This window comes from Acartia tonsa, chromosome 7, assembly GCF_053477335.1.
Source record: "Acartia tonsa isolate MP-2025a chromosome 7, ASM5347733v1, whole genome shotgun sequence".
Lineage (NCBI taxonomy): Eukaryota > Metazoa > Arthropoda > Copepoda > Calanoida > Acartiidae > Acartia > Acartia tonsa.
Genome location: NC_137266.1, coordinates 46418684 through 46436730, shown reverse-complemented (window position 1 = coordinate 46436730; position 18047 = coordinate 46418684). Strand labels below are relative to the sequence as shown.

The 18047-nt window shown below is 32.2% G+C and overlaps 1 protein-coding gene across 1 annotated transcript; it reads right to left on the bottom strand.

The window, feature by feature from the left end:
* Positions 1 to 4444: 4444 nt before the first annotated feature.
* Positions 4445 to 9477, bottom strand: LOC145324350 (uncharacterized). The gene is made up of 7 exons (XM_080166956.1): positions 9281 to 9477; positions 8648 to 8809; positions 8268 to 8430; positions 6981 to 7074; positions 6636 to 6817; positions 5772 to 5828; positions 4445 to 5015 (listed from the first exon to the last, which is right to left on the bottom strand). Exons 1-7 carry the CDS (start codon positions 9458 to 9460, stop codon positions 4558 to 4560), a joined length of 1296 nt encoding a protein of 431 aa, XP_080023082.1. The 5' UTR covers positions 9461 to 9477; the 3' UTR covers positions 4445 to 4557.
* Positions 9478 to 18047: the final 8570 nt, after the last annotated feature.

Sequence of the window (18047 nt, the reverse complement as noted above, 5' to 3'; positions counted from 1 at the left end):
ACCGTTTCAGAGCTTCGCTTTTATGGATGTTCTCATCCTTGTAAAGTTTTATTTTCATTAAAGAATAATAATAATGTGTATAAGTAGTGAAGCAAAGATATTTCAAATTTTTGACAAAATATGAAAAAAAGATAAACAAACTTATTACATTCAAAGGTTTTTTTAAAGAAATTTTCAGGATACATTTTTATATAGAAGACAAAGTGAGTTATAGAGTAGATTTTAACACAAAAGTTTGACCATCTATCTTTCAAAATTACAAATATAAGAAATGAATTATAGATACTTTATTCTAGATGTAAAATCAAATAATAATCAATGTAAAATAAAATAATATAGTTCAATTGATTTGATATAATATAAAATACTAGTTGCTTCTCCCGAAGCCCCTTGGAGCTTTCATTTTTTTTTTTGGGGGGGGGACAAAGTAATCAAAAAATGTTCCCAAGATATTTAAAACTTACAATTAGTTTTAGTTGTGTGCAATTTTTTATTAAATAGACAAAAATCAAAAAGTGTATATCATATCTAAATCAAGCACATACTTTTTAGACAATAAAGTTCAAGTAAAATGAAAGATAAATGCAAAATAATTTGGTTAAATTGTACAAAAAAAAACAATCTTTTTTTATTTGAGAGACTAGGAGTATTATATTATATTTTAATGAGTAGCGCAGCAAAATCAAGCAAACAATTTTTTTGACAAAAAAATAGTAAAAATACTAGGGAATTGCTCCTCATAAAAAAAAATATGTAGAAAACTAAAACAAGTAAGTTTGCAATAAAAAATTTAAATTTCTTATATTATATGAAATCACCTGCTGACTTTTTTGTTCACAATAAATTATTGAGAAAACATGGCGTTATCCTCTTAGAAATATTTTTATCAATTTTGAAAATTTTTATACCCCTCCCCTCGACAGAACAACTATCTTAGGTTAGGTTAGGTCTTAGGCAAGGGAGCCGAGCGCTGCGTCTAGGCAGGCTTTGGGGCCATGCGCCGCGGCCAGAGTTCATAGTTCTGTCGGGAATAAAATATAATTCTAAGAGGATAATACCGGAAACATATTTTGCCACTATCAAGAAAAAATGACTTTGACAGCAAAAAAATATAAATTCATTAGCACCTTCTGTTTTATGAAAACCAAATTTTAAAAAAATTGTGCAGATGAGCCTCTAAAAGTAAGTTAAAAGCATCTTTAGAAAAATTTTTTTTTTTTTTTTTTTTTTTTTTTTTTATTACACCCCTGTCCTGGATAAAATGTTTATTTAAAAAAACATGCGCGTTCAGTTTTTTTCATTTCCTGATAAATTTTTGTCCCCCGATTCTAAAAATATCTTCCCCGAAATCCTAGCTGTTCTAGAAGATATCCAAAACTGCAAATTACTTTTGTCACTGATTTTTCAATAATTTTTTACTTAACTAATACAAAATTTTGTTCAAAACATGTTTTAGTGAACAATAAAAAGTGTCTAACACACATTAGAATATACATCCCTTGAATGCCAACAAGGCCTAACAGAATCAATAAAAATATACCTGCTCTTTTGACAGTTATTAACTGTTAAACAGAGCCAATTTGGGTTTTATCTAGAAAAGACATTGAAGGATCAGTTTTTCAGACTTGACTTAGAAAAACAAAGTTGTAGAACTTGCCAAGCCTAACAATAGTTATAAGATGAACTGTTGCAGCAGTGGTGGAGATTATCTGCGTCAAAAATATATATAACAGCGCATAGCAATGTTGTGCCCATTTTTAGACGGGAAGGACTCATGTTATTGTGCTTTTCCAATAAATACAAAGTTGTAGAATTTGCTAGGCCTAATAATAATAGACATTATTGGCATCCATCTAGGACACACTTTTCTGAGAAAAACTGAAAATTGTGAGTTAAATGTGAATAACAGTCAAAACAGTGATTGGTGGGTTTAAATTTTTATCTAAATCTTCCCTCATTGGTTTGTTAGTTTGTTCAGACCACACCAATATTATTGCATCCTAAAACAATGGAAAACATCATTGAAACTTGGACAAATAAACACAAATGTAGTCCTGTCATCTCAGAGAACAGCTGGAAAAAGTTACAAAGATCACAGAAACTCTCAAACTCATTACTGTTAACCTTAAGATGGCCCCAGAACAACATATACATCAAGAAACATTGAGTGATGAAATCAAATCAATACCTTTTGACCGGCCATCAACCTGACCATCCAGCATACACAAATTTTCACAGACAACTGCCAGCAATGGTAGTAGAGATTATCTGAATCGAATGTAAATAAAACTAAACATTTCAATGATGTTCTCCAATTTTAAACAGGAAAGACTTCACAATTTTCAGCTTTCCTCAAAATGTCCAGAAAAGTGTGTTCTATGTCAATGTTAGGCCTTGCAAGTTCTACAACTTTGTATTTATTGTTAAAGCACAAAAAACAGTTACTTAAGTTGCTTTGGGAAAAACTGAAAGTTCTGACATTTAATTGTTGATAATAGTTGTTGTTGAAGTTAGGACTCAGATGCACATGGAGACTGGAAGTGAGAATCCTTTGGCCAATCTTAGATTGGTAAGCTTTGCGCACACCTGATTGTATTCTATACTACATTACAAGCTGACTTGCAATTCTCATGGAAGCTACTTAATTATTACATCACCCTGGCCTAGAGTTAGGGCAGGTGTTCCATATCAAGCCACACTAATTAATGGCACTCTCATACGAGGAGCATGGATGAGGGAAAGCATGGTTAAAGCTGCTTGATATGTAGAACTTCCTACAAATCTCCCTCCTTACAACCTTAGGGCATCTCAGGGATGGTTGTGTGATCATAATCTGACAAATTCCGACAGCATTTGTCAACCAAATGCAAAGTCAATGCGGGGAACTCAGTTTCTCCCAACCACAGCGTAGTGAGCTAACCACCACTTTGGAACAAACAGTCATTGGCAGGTTCAAATTTTTTGCTTAAATTCTGTCTTCATTGGTTTTATTTTAGTGTCTGATGTTCAGGTCCCCCTACAATGAGTCCTTCTTGTCTTAGAATGGGCACAACATTGCTATGCGCTGTTATATATATTTTTGACGCAGATAATCTCCGCCACTGCTGCAACAGTTTATCTTATAACTATTGTTAGGCTTGGCGAGTTCTACAACTTTGTTTTTCTTAGTCAAGTCTGAAAAACTGATCCTTCAATGTCTTTTCTAGTTAAAACCCAAATTGGCTCTGTTTAACAGTTAATAACTGTTAAAAGGGCAGGTATATTTTTATTGATTTTGTTAGGTTTTGTTGGCATTCAAGTAATGTATATTCTAAGGTGTGTTAGACACTTTTTACTGTTCACTAAAACATGTTTTGAACAAAATTTTGTATTAGATACTTAAAAAATTATTAAAAAATCAGTGATAAAAGTAATTTGCAGTTTTGGAGATCTTCTAGAACAGCTAGGATTTCGGGAAAGATATTTTTGGAATCGGGGGACAAAAATCTATCAGGAAATGAAAAAAACTGAACGCGCATGTTTTTTTAAATAAACATTTTATCCAGGACAGGGGTGATTATTTGATTCTTTATTTGTCTTAACTATATACATAAAAAGTTAACATATGAATTATTAGAGTTATTATAACAATATTAAATAAGGACTAATCCAAGATATTCTCTTATAAAAAGTGTAAGTTCATTGTAAAGCAGAAGTAAGCAATACAAAGAAAGAAATTTTGCCGTTTAACATAAAAAGTGTACATTTAAATTAGGTCAATATTAATTCAACATAATATCTTCTCAAAATATGTCCAATTTATACAAAAAAAAAATAAAACTTGAGTAAGTTCCAGAAAGAAAAATAATCGTCATCGAGAAGTAAAATATAATATTCATGATAAAAATATTAGGTCAATAGGTACTAATCCTTAATATAAAAATGTGTATAATGGATACACAGCTGAACTTAAAATTGTTAAGGAGGGATAAATAAGTGTGGCCTGTTAAATGAAAACTGCAGAATGCTTTAATGGGCAGATCACCAAAAGCTCCACCTCAAGATTATTGTTAAGGTTATATACTGACCCTCTATTGGATGAGGTAATTTTTCTTGAAGGTCTAAACGTCACCATATGAAAAACAGGCTTAAATTCATATGGTTAAAGTTAAGAATCACAAGAAATAATTATCCTCGGGATCATTCTTTTTTACTACACTTTATTTATCAATACCCACCTGTAGATTTTACAGGTGAGATGAAGTTGAGGTGAAATACTTAAGTGTGTCTAAAGATTTGGTGTGTTTGTTGCAAGTGTAGAGTATAGTATATATATATTACATACGAATTTAAATAAACAAACACTTTTTAAAAATGCCCTCATTTGCAGGTAGTTTTCTTTCTATACTCGAAACATGACATTTATCCCGGGTCAAATTGAATTTATTTAGAAAAATTACTTTTGAAAAAATCAGCTTAAATATTTTCAGATATTGTTTAAATTTTTAACTTAAAAATCAAATCTTGATCAAATTATTTTTCTTTAAGAGGAGCTGCACTATAGAAATGCTAATGAATTTATAATTCTGCTTTAGTCCAAGTAAAAGTTTCTTTGTTGTACACAAATTTAGTGACCGTTTTCCATCCAAAATTTGTATTGCTACTTTTGATTTCCTCAAGATATTGAATATCTCCAGATACTGTCATATTCAAGTAATATATTCTATATTCACCAGTCATTGCATATGAACGGTCAAAGTATTGATATCCTAATCGTGTTTCTCCACTCTCATCTTTTTCTCTGAAGATACCATCTTTAAGTGTTTTATTCTCTTGTAACTGATGAATAGACTCTAGATTGTGTTCAATCACTCTGACAAAATCATCTCCTTTGCGACGATAACACATACATGGATTTCCGTATACAGTTCCCTGCACAATACCCTTTGCTGTGCCGCGTATTAGTCCACCCCAATTTGTCTTCTTCCAGAAGTATTCTGAGGTCATAGGAATGTCTTCCCAAGTTGGAATGTATCCTGAATAAAAAAATTATATGAATGCACATTTTTTATGTACTTAATGCATCAAATTTAAAAAAAATTCAAAACTTAACAAAGAAGGGAAAATTTGAGTGTACAATGAGGCAAGAAAAGCACTAATAATTCAATCCCTTTCCACCCCAAAATTTGTTTAATAAGATTTAACATTTTGCAAAGACAAATTGGCATGATCCTTTTCCTATTATAAAGTATTGTCTATAAAATAACAGCAAATTATTCATAGTTTTTGATGGTTAAATGAAAAACAAGCAACAGTGAAACTCAGCCTATGTTACTCTCAAGTAGGCAGTTTTATGAAAACTGTCTTAGCATCCAAGCAAGCATTCTTAATTAACATGTGAAAGCAATAAATCTTTTAAAATTTAAACGTTTAGAATCAGCAGGTAAGATTCTTTCAGTAATGGATTATATAGACAGAGATATTTAGTTGCAGATTATAAACTGTTATGAAAATACTAGTGGCTACAGCCTCTAGAAGCCTCTAGGGGCACAAAGGTAGGAAGGGAAAAAGTCGACATCATCCCATTTTAAATTTGAGTTTCAAAAGAGTAAAAAAAATATTTTGGGGGGAGGGGGTTGAAGATACTTTTCCCAACAGTAGTTTAAAACCTTCCCAGGACCTAGAAGAAGATTCACTGTAAAGGAGAACAATATTGGTTCAGCGGTTAGCGAGATCCTTTGGGACAGACAAAAAACGCTTACTTCTTTATATAATAGGATATAATAACTTACTGAGCTTAATCTTTTCTGCAAGTTCTGGAGGCAAGTTCATGGCTGCCAGACAGAAACCTTAAAGTAAATTGTTTGATTTTGGTACTAGTTGCTTTGTATATAGCCAATAGTATCAGCTCTCCAAATGGATGATGGAAGGGTATGGTATAGAATTTAAAGTTCCTCTATAATGAGGTACATACTACACAGTAAAATAAATAAAATTGAGAAATACAAGCATAACATGTAATAAATTTAGCTACCCACATTTATTTGTAAATGACAAGTAGTGCAAGCATCTTTAGACCATCAACCTGTCTAACAGAGTAAGATAACAGAAATTTTATCTTATCAAAGGCAACGAACTGTGAATAATTTGTTATCATTAATTTCAAAACCATACTATGGGCGCTTTTTATATACCATCTTTCATATAATGCAGAATCTAACATGTCTAAACTTTGTATCAAAACTAAAAAAAGGCCAGATAAGGCTAATTCTTAACTATTTTATTTTTAATTTTCATACTTTGAACTTTGATTAAATGTTTGTATAGAGATTAGGAATAATTAAGATTATGCTTTTATTATTGAATTTCAAAAAAAAATTACTCTGAGAATTGCATTTCTCGTATTCATTCGAATCCGGTGGATAGGAACCGGTTCTCATCCATACGAAAAAACTATGTCTAGCATCGTATTATATCCAGCTTTCTATGAATATAGAAATGTACAATCATAAGATTAAAACTAGTTTTTTTAGCCGGTGACTTCGTCACCTCGGGGCTAAAAAAATAGTTTTAATCTCATAATTGTACATTCTATATCCGCGGAAAGCCGTTTATAATACGATGCGAGAAATAACTATTATCTTGTAATAACATACCCGAATAAACATCTTCAGCAGCATCTGTAATGATTTTGGTTGCATTTAAACCATCTTCTGTTTCATCTAATGCTGCTTGCAATGGATCCAATTGTGGAAGCTTCTTCAGAGTATCTTCATTGATATGGCTGTAGTAGGTCTGTTGGATAAGAGTAAACATACCCCGTACTTCTAATACAAACCTAAATATTTGATTTATTAACAGTGAAACTATATTTCGTTTGCAGGAAAGAGTTCATTGAACATTTGTTAAGCCTTCAAACAAATCAATTGAAAGTATTTAAATGTAATTATGGTAAAAATTTAATTATTCTTTAAATAAAATTTTATTATAAGAGTTATTACTTGTAAGCATCATACAAAGGTTGGTCAGAGTCTCTGCATCTTTGCTCATACACTGCTGTAAGATATTCTTTTACCTTTCCTTTCTCAAAGAATCCTACACAAAACATAATTAACCCTTAATAGTCGGGCCCCTTGCCGCACCTTAATCGGTTGGGGGGGGGGGGGGGTGGCATTCAACACCTCCCCCTGTTATCTCAGTTTTGTGCAAATCCCCTGTTTGATAAAGAATTTCCGACCCTAAGTGAGTCAAAGTCAATTTTCGCTTCCTTCGCCCTTTTATTTAGCAACCTCTGTTGTTTTTAGGTCTTTTTTTACTTAAAAATTTCAAACGGCTGTAATTTTCTTATTTTTGAAGCTAGAAGAACATTTTTTGCAGAAAATGTTTATCTTTAAATAAATTTTATATTAGAAATTCCAAAACATAAATTTTATCGGCCGCAGCTGTGCTTGGCAGCTGCCAATCGCAGTCGGCGGTTGGTAGAAAAACGGCGGCGGATCTTTATGAAATTTTAATACACTATGTAGACATGTAAGAAAAGCTTAAGTTTAAAATTTTAAGTCTCTAAGTCACAGGAGCCTTTTAAAGATTTCTGACGTTCTCCTCTTTTGAAAACTTTCAACCCCTCCCCTCCAGACAGAACAACTATTTTGGTTAGGTTTTATGCTAGGGAGCTGAGTGCTGCAGCTAGGCAGGCAAGGGGGCCGAGCTTTGCGGCTAGGCAGGCAAGGGTGCCGAGCGCCGCAGCCAGAGTTCTGTCAGGTAGGGCGGGGATACAAATTTTCAAAAATGAAAACAAAATTTTAAGAGGATATTGCCAGATTTCTGGAGACCTGGAGGATCAGGACCTGCAGGATCATACCTGGAACCTGAAATTGACTTGAACACCTTTATTTCATAGGAAGATATTTTAGTATTTTGGTAAGATAAAATGCTTTGTTTAAGTCAAAAAAATATTTTTTGCTCTTTACCTGGATTACACTGCCAGGTTTGCTGGCATTCTGTGACCGCCAGGATGGAGATATTCAAAAATTCCAACTCAGAGTTATGTGTCATACCCATACTTAAAAAGTCACGCAGTTTGGGGTCTTTATCTTTCACACACAGAAAGTGAGATAGAAAAAAACGGAGAGAGGGGCGTTCAACGCCCCCGCCCCCCCCAACCGTTAAGGGTTAATCATTCAGTACAAATGTACATATAAATTCGATTTAAAATTTATTCATTATTAATTTGAGGACATTAATAATTTAGATTTATTCATATTATTTTTGTATGTGAATTGGCTTACCTAGCAAAGTTCGAAATTCAGCTTTAAAAGAGGAAAAATCATAAGCCCATTCTTGAAGGTTATTTCTTCTTTTGATCATGTCAGCATATTGGTGTAATATCTGTTCATATTTGTCCTTGAATCTAATATCAGTTAGTTCAGCAAGAATTTTGTCAACTTTCACCTACATGAGAAAAGAAGAGTAAATATTATTAATATATTCTGATTTTTAAACAAGACCATACAACATAACATAAATTCTTTAATGAACTAAGCAAATACATGAAAAAATTTAATATTTTCATTGGATTCTTGTCACACAACTCAATCTTACTTGTTTAAAAAATTGACATCTAAAGACAGAATTTAATGTCTGGTACAAAAAAACCTTTTAAAATTACCTTCATTGGCTCAAGAAAATCTTTTAGGTCCTCAAACTTCTCATCAATTTTATCCATGATTTCTTGCTTGTTGGAGGCAACAAATTCAAAAAGAATTTTTTCCTCTGGACTCAGACTCCTGTAATCTTTTCCTTCCATTCTCTGTTCAATATCTCTGGCAGTCTAAAAAAAAATAAAAATAATAAATAAAATTTTTAAAGTGATTTCAAAGATAATTATAACTTTTTAACTACGCCTAATATTTGTTTACACAATAGTATAGTAGAGCAAAACAGAATCACAGAAACTTATTTTTCACAAATTTTCATTTTTTTTCGCAGGCGGCAATGGTAAGGTTGGTTTAAGTATGTTCCACTTTTTTTCAAAGTTCCTGTTAAAATCTTGTTACTAGGCATTTTTAAAATGAAAAAAGAAATACATTTTCTATACATACTTTTCAGAAAAAGCAAACAAATCTTGAAGTATAGATGTTTTAAGTAGAAACATTTATAATCATGAATAAAAAACAGATAATCTTACAATAGACAAAAATTGTTTATCAAATTAGATGTTAAAAAAAAACATTACAGAGCTAATAGGGGCGTATCCTTCTAGTGTATATATATATCTAAATATATTTAGTGTAAAAATTACCTGCTTATTCCATCTGTGAAACAGTATGGACAACTGTTGCAGACCAAGTAATATTGATTTACTAATTGGATCCTCAGAAATATCACTGATGCTCCCTATTATTTTCGTTGAATAAGACATTCCATAGGCTGCATTAGGTCTTTGTAAAAAAAGCCACTGCTTTACTTTCTCCACTGACATTTTTGAAAATTCTGGAATAAACTTAATTTGTAACTTTCTCTCAAGAAATAAGGCAAATTAATGAACCATTTTGTGCATTAATTAAGAAGTATATTTTGAACGTTAATTAATTTTCTTATAAGTAGATTATCCTTAAATAACAGGATGTCAATGAGTCTTTGTGTGTGTTTGTCTATCCACATGTACTAAAAAACTGCTGGACTGATATGCAAAAAAAGTCCCTGCAGTATTACTACTTGTTTTTTTAACTAAAATTGAATATATAGTTGGGGTTGACCCCTCCCCCCCCCCCCCCCTCCCTAACACACATAATGCTGAATATAATAAATAGATTTGGAGAATCGTGTTAAAACTAATTTAGAAGAATAAATTTAGCTCTATTTATGACAAACCTTATCTCTAAACTAAGGTAGATTAAATTTAGAATATTCACAGGGATAAGAGATAGGAAACCTGGCCATTAATTAGGTCCCAGCCTATAATCGGAAATGAACTTTTACCATTTCCTAAGTAAATGACGTCATTGGAGGCAGCTCCAAATTAGCTATTGCTCTAAAACAATAATGATTGACTTGTTTTGTATCAACCAATAGGCAATTGGAGGCAGGCCATATAAAAACCACGGCATTTTTAGAAGCAGACAATTCAAGAAAAAATAATGAATTGTCTGCTTCTAAATTGGCGGAAATTTTAGAAGCAGACAATTCTAGAAAAAATAATGATTTGTCTGCTACTAAAAAATAAATATAAATGGTGTTATATCACATTAGCTTAATTATTAAATCTGCTCAGAGTTAAACATTAAAAAATACCATATATATAAATAAAAATAGAGGGATTTTTTTTAGGAAGTGCATAGCTAAGAATATTCAGATGGCAGTTTATAAATGAAGTGTTGTATTTCAAATTTTAAAAAATTTATACAGAATTGATGAAACACATAAACCTTAATTTTTGTACTATTAGCTATTTGCACAGAGTACAAATCAAATATTAGATTATGATTCATAGAACAATTGATAGAATGTTACCAAAGTGATTATTTGTTAAATAAAAATAACACAACCTAAAATCTGTCTGCGACAAACCCAATGATAGCTTTCTGAAAAATTCAAATTACTAGAGTGAAAGATAAAAAAATTTTGGGAGAATAAAAAAACATTAAAACGTAATTTTAACAAACGCCATTTGTATATTGGGTAAAAAAAGTCCTATTTTTATTTAAGGCTAGATACCTGAATTCTATTTTATTATCTACTTTGGACTTATTTAGCTATTTCATTATTCTAGTTGATAGTTAGTCAAAACTACTGCACCATCATGTAACTGGTTTTATAGGCCTAGTTAGAAAATAGGCCTGGAATAATATTTTCCTACGTTTCCCATCCCTTATCCCTGAATATTCATAGCTTTTATTAGTGTTTTACTAATTATCAAAATTAAAATTTTATTCATGCTTTTACACTTCCATTAGTAAAGTTAACATTACTTTTATATTTAAACTTACCAACCTATATACTTAAAGAAGCTGGATATAATTGTGTTGATATATAGCTCTTTGATTTTCTGTGATGCTATGGTTTTTTAAGAGACAGGTTATATTAAAGGGCGAATATAGGTTTGATATGATATGGGCTTATTTCAAGCGTGCAATTATATAGATTATAAGTAACATAAAGACATTGACATATTTAACTGTATAAGTCCGTTTCTAGCCTAAAACCGAACTGATTCGTTGATATAATTACGCCATTTCGCGTAACTTGTGTGGTTCCCTAAGGAATCCAAACATCCCTGCATCACACAAGGCTGCGTTGGAAGGTTGTATTATAAAGCTTTTGTTCAATCATAGTCATAATGAAGACGAAAGGAATGGGAAAAAAAAGGATGCTGCAACTTTTACTTTAGATCAAATAAATTTTTCATAACATAATTTCGTAAAAGTACATTGAAAAAGGGAGGGCTGAAAACTAATTTTAAAAAAATATTTCAAAATTAAAATATTATGTTTGTTTGCTAAAAGTTGCATCATGTTTGTGTCTTTACCCAGGCTACAAAGGGTAAATATATTTTACATATTATTTATTTTTATATAAATAAATTGTATTCATCATGAATAAATCTAAAATCTTAGTAGAGAAAATGAATTTAAAAACTTAATATTTATCTTTATGATGCACTATAAAGCAAAATTTTTGACGCTATTTAAAATTTGAATAAAATACTATATAATTAAATAAAATAAACATTTTAATTATCAATTAAGATGCATGCCAATGAAATAAGCAATTAAACTTAAGAAAACTAGTCAAAAAAAGTCTTGTAAAGGGCTAAAATAAACGATTTTGTAGGCCATCTCATTTATTATATGTTGAAGAAAACACGAAAATTGTAAAATCTACTTAAGGATTTTTTTGAATTTTTAAATTTAACATAGATATTCTAAAACTATGCAATGGCACCTTTGATATAAGCTCATATCATATCGAACCTATATTCGCCCTTTAAAGACATTGAACTATTTTTTTTTTGATTTTTTTGATTATTTTAGGAACTTTTTAAAAGCGAAGCTACTCTACAATTCGAAATGTCCGTCCGTCTGTCCGTCAGAGACAGAAAGGGGGAAACATGATTTTCTCAGCTCCTTTAAAAGATAGAGAGCTCACGGTTGGACCCTCAGATGTAAAAACTTTATTTTAGTGTTTGGCCAAAATGACTTAGCAATTGTATCTGTAAGTACGTCTAATAACACCCTTTGCTATTTTAAAAATCCTAGAAAATTTTTTTTGCAAGAAAATTGCATAAATTCGCAACCTTTTTTAGAACCACTACATAACTCGAGGTTTAAAACTTTTTATATAAAATCCTTTTTACAAAAAAATATTAATAATTACTTAAAATTAAACCTGAAAGAAAAAAATCTCATTACACGTGTTAATTTGCATGTTTTAGGTCTTTTTTTGAGGAAAGTATAACTTCCACATTTTTGACAATAATTATATTTTTTTAACAATTCAAAGTAAAATATAATAAAACTTAAACGATTTTTCTTGAATTATCAGTTGAAAATTTCATCAAACATGCAATTTAAGTGATGAAAATTTAATAAAATCATTTTTTGAATGTTTAGAATTACCAATTTTCTACATTTAAAACAAAATGTTAACAAAATTTAAAAACATTTTAACATATAACTTCAAAAATCAATAACATTTTATAAAAAGATATTTCAAAAAATAAATCATTAAAAGGTATTAAAATGCATTTGAAATTACTTAAAATTAAAACGAGAACATCTTTTTACACTGTATTCTGTGTAATAGAGTTTAAATGACATGATTAGTGAATGAAATATTTCCTAAACTCATTAAGCCTTTTTGTGGCTATATTAAAAATAATTTATTTTGTTTTATATTGTTTTTTTATTCAAATATTTGACAAAATTTTCCCTACGTCAATAAAGTAAAGTCAGTTTTTTACTGTTTCCAGGTTTTTCTTTATAATTATAACAATTAAATATAATATAAATCTTCATTATCTTTTATTTGAATTATCATACACATTAAAATGTAAAGTATAAGCTAGAATAGCACTTTTATTAACGAATATTTTAATGACATTATATCAAAATAATTCCTCTTAAATATCAAACAACATATGATTGGGAAGTATAGCCTTTTCTTTGAGGTATAATATTTACAAAAATACCATTAATTCTGTTTTTATCAGAAGTTAAAAAAATTGAACAATTCTAAAACAATGGTTGGCTGTCTAGATATTGAGTACACTAAGACTACGGCTCTGTTCTATTGAAATAACGTTGCAAAAAGAGGGGTTCTGAAAGTAATCTACCTAATTTTTTTAAAGAACAAACAAGTACTGTCAGTATCTTTTTTCTTGTAATCTAGCAGACAATCAAATCATAACACAATTTTCATGATAAAATATTCAGGTTTCTACTTCACATTTAAAAAAATATTCTGATCAATAAAATGTTCAAAATTTTACTTTGTACTAATTGAAAAAATATGTTGTAATTCTTATTTTAAAGTTACATTTTTATCCCTGACAAAATCATAGACGACTTTTAAAGGCATCTTATCTAAACTTTTTGAAGAAAAACTTAAAAACGTTAATTAAGTATGAAAACTATTTTCTTCGATTTTTCTGAAGTTATTATCGCATTCTATGGGTTTTTTATTATCATTTACTTATATCGAAAGTGCCAAACATTGTACCCTAACTTATTCATTTAATAAAAAACCAACCGTGAGCTGAAATTTTCAAGGAGTGATTATGTTAACATTCTTCATATTTTCGCAAAGTTTCATTAAGATTCGTCAATTGATTGGGGTGCTAGATCGATTCGTACATTTTTAAGTTTTCATTATTTTCTCAACTCCTATTCAAGATAGACGGCTGAAATTTTCATATTCTGCATACTTTATTGTTTTATAGAAATTTGCTAATTGGTTGGGGAGCTAGTTCGATTTCTAGATTTTTAAGTTTTCATGATTTTTTTATTCCTATTTGAGATAGACGGCTAATATTTTTAGGGATTAATTAAGTTAACAGTTTACTTATCCCCACAAAGTTTCATTAAGATTTGCTTATTAGTTGAGGTGTTAGATCCATTCCTAGATTTTCACGTTATAAATCTTACAAGGTTTTGTGATTTTTTAGTTTAATGTTTTTTTATGAAACTGCTCTACAGTTCATTTATTCCGGGTATCCTTCCATAATTTTTTAGCTTCGTTACTTATGGATGTTGTCATCCTTGTTTATTTTTTATTTTTCCACTTATTTTTGATAATGTTTTTGCTCCATACAAAAAAGTAACATTTATATTAAAACTGTTACTTGGTACACCTTGCACTGAAGTATCCATACTCCAATATATATTTTCAACCTTGCAGTTAATATTTCTCAATATTATCTCAGCTCCTATTAGAGCTAGAGAGCTGAGACTTTTTGTTTGATAAAGACTTTTCAATTAGAAATTAGTAAAAGTAATATTTCGCTTCCTTCGCCCTTTAATTTAACAACCTTTTTAGTAGCGAAGCAACTCTACAATTTGAAATGTCCTTAGTAGCGAAGCTACTCTATAATTCGAAATGTCCGTCCGTCTGTCCGTCTGAGACAGAAAAGGGGAAACGTGATTTTTTGGGCTCCTAAAAAAGATAGAGAGCTTAAATTTTTAAGGATTAAATATGCTAACAGTCTTCATATTTTCATTTTCACCAAATTTCATTAAGATTAATCAGTTGGTTGGGGTGCTAGATCGATTCCTACATTTTTAAGTTTTCATGATTTTCTCAACTCCTATATAACATAGACGGCTGAAATTTATAGGGATGGAATACTTTCATATTCTGCATACCTTTATGAAGTTTTATCGAGATTTGCATATTGGTTTGGGTGCTAGTTCGATTTCTAGATTTTTAGGTTTTCACGATTTTCTTTACTGCTATCTGAGATAGACAGCTGATATTTCAAGGGATTAAATAAGTTCACAATTTACTTATCCCCACAAAGTTTCATTAAGATTTGCTAATTTACTGAGGTGCTAGATCAATTCCTAGATTTTTACGTTATAAATCGTACAAGGTTTCGTGATTTTTTAGTTTACTTTTTTTTTATGAAACTGCAATAAAGTTATTTTTTTCCAGATATTCATCCATAATTTTTGAGCTTTGCTTCTTATGGTTGTTGTCATCCTTGTTTATTCCTTTTTTACTAAAAAATTTAACCTGTAATTTTCTTATCTTTATGGCAAGAAGAAATATTTTTCAGAAAATGTTTATCTTTATGTAATTTTATAGTCATTACAAAACATAAATTTCGTTGCATTCAGCTGTACTTGGCAGTCGCAACTGTTAGTATAGCGGTCAGCTGGAATATAGCGGTAGATTTTTATGATGTTTTAATATGTCATAAAGTTTAAAATTTGAAGTATCTAAGTAAAGAAATGCGGTCAAAGATTTCTGGAGACCTTGAGGATCATACCTGGAACCTGAAATTCACTTGAACACCTATATTTGATATTAGGATGTACTTTTGTAGGATAATTTAGTATTTCGGTAACATAAATGATTTGTTTAAAGGTTAAGAAACTATTATAGTATTTGGGTGTCCATCTGTTCACCATGACCGATGTATTGATGTATGATGGAATTTTAACATGTAGTGTTTTCTCCCCTTTAACAAATTGCCAAACTTAAAAAGTCATCAAGTTAAAATAATGAGAGTAAAAAAAGATCTATTAGGGTTAATTATAGGCAACTTGATGATTAAGTTTGTCTAACTCTTATATACCTATACCTCATATACTTTTTAATAAGGAATCATACAAAATGCATGCATATATTTCATATAATAAATTTATATCTTTTGAGGAACTATTTTTTCAAATATCATTGCTAATTCTAATTGCCAAAGATCGCTCATTAAAAATTAGTAAAGATGAATGTTTATTTTAAACTGTTTCTCTCAATCATTGTTTGTTGTAAAATCTGCTTTAACAATTTTAAATTATATGGGTCTAAATTCCGATTTTCTAAATGATTTTCTTGAATTTCTATTAAGACAAAAAAATGATGTCTCATACTTCAAATGTACATGATTTATATCCTTTAATTCGTAATTTATCTATTATAAACATTTAAAAATACATAAATTTATAATTAATGTTTAACTCGAAATGTGGTAGGCGGCATACTGACAAGCCTTTTCCAGAGTATGTGATGCTCCGTGTTTACCAAATAACACCCAGACGCTAATCCCCAGCTTATCACAATTCTAGCCAGCCCATTTTTGGCCATTGTTTAATCATCAGAGACAGCGGTCAACTTATACACCGCTGATAACAGGAGGGGCGCTGCCCCTCCCCACTTCATGCCCCAGCAACCTACCCTTTTCCGGGGGATGTCTACCTTACCCCCCTATGGTAGCCTACCCCTCTGCTGTTCACCTGGATGGGGTTTCCCCCCATCTCCCCCACACCCTTCTCTACCTAACCCATTTGTAATCTGTTTTGTATATAAGCTATTAAATAGTTGTATGTGTATTCAGTTCAAATATATCTTTTAAACAGTAACTACTTGTAGTACTTTATTGATAGAATCCTTAAGGCTAGGGGCTCTTTTGAATCGAACTCGCGTTGTAGGGTTGAAATGTTTCACCCCTACCACAATTTGGTGTCAGCGTTAAAATAGCCGATTCTATCTCTGGCCGAGAGATTGGACCCTTTTGCAAGTAAGGGGACAGTCAACTGACAACCTTAGAAGCACTCCTGGCCGAGAGATTGGACCCTTTGGCAAGTAAGGGGACAGTCAACTGACATCCAACAAGACTTCAAGAAGCCAACTGACAAGAGAGATGGCCTTTTTAGGCAACTTTTCCATCATTTTGAACGCACCACACTGCACCCTTAGTGACCGTCCAAGCCGCTTTGCGGATTCGTCATACACTTGCTGAACGCCTTAGCGTCTAGGCCAGCAAAGGTAGGATCCACCAGTGGGGCACTTCCCCAAATTTTGCGGGTTTGATAAGTGTCTGACAACCTGATTCTAGGGCTCAAAGGACCAAAGGTCTAGACACAACTGTAGCTGAAAGCCTCGTCCCCGAGCAGTTACACTAGCTGACACTCCTAAAAGCTTGGAGAATGCTAGCATAGTTGTAGTCGCCTCCTGCGAGTATCAACGGACTAAAGGTCCAGATGCAGCTGTAGCTGAAAGCCTCATTCCCAAGCAGTTACACTAGCCGACACTCCTAAAAGCAGGGAGAATGCTAGCATAGTTGCAGTCGCCTCCTGCGAGAAACAACCTAGAGGGGAGTCTTGAATAGAAACGACCACATTTGTCACAATGTTTTGCGATTATGCTTAGGAAGGAGCATTTGAATGCATTGTCAGAAGTGTGGGGCACCCTCTGCGGGGTGTAACAACTGTGCTTAGAAAGGAGCATAAGTATTGCACCACAGAGGTGTCCATCATTTGCCACACTGTTGGGTAGTCACGATTGGGGTGATACTGCAGTGTTGGAAGTGTTGTCCACGTACTTTTCCACAATTACTGGGGAATTGTACACCACTTAGTACAGCATTTGCCACACTGTTGGGTAGCTGCGATAGGGGCACTGCCGCGGTGATTGGAAGTGTTAGCCCATACGGTTAGAGCGGGTTCTAACTTGGCACGTGCAGCTGGGAACAAGCCCCAGGGCACCTAGGCCAGACCCATGAGACAGAGTGCAGAGTAGCTGGTCTCCCCCCGAGAATCTACAAAACGGACAGCTGCGTAGCTGGTCCTCCTATGAGACAGAGTGCTGAGTAGCTGGTCTCCCCCTGCGAACTGGCAACGTGTCGGCTGGGCAGCGCCCGGACACGAGTAAGCCCAGAACCCCGAGACAGACAGCTGAGTAGCTGGTCCCCCTGAGAGTGTGTTGCAGGGCACGAGCCCCCAGGACACCAACGAACATTGCACCATCGTGCCCCCTGCGATGGACAGCGGAGTAGCTGATCCACCTGTGTAGCTGGGACAAGCCCCAGGACACGAACCCACGGCGCTTGCAGGACGAGTATTCCCTGCCGC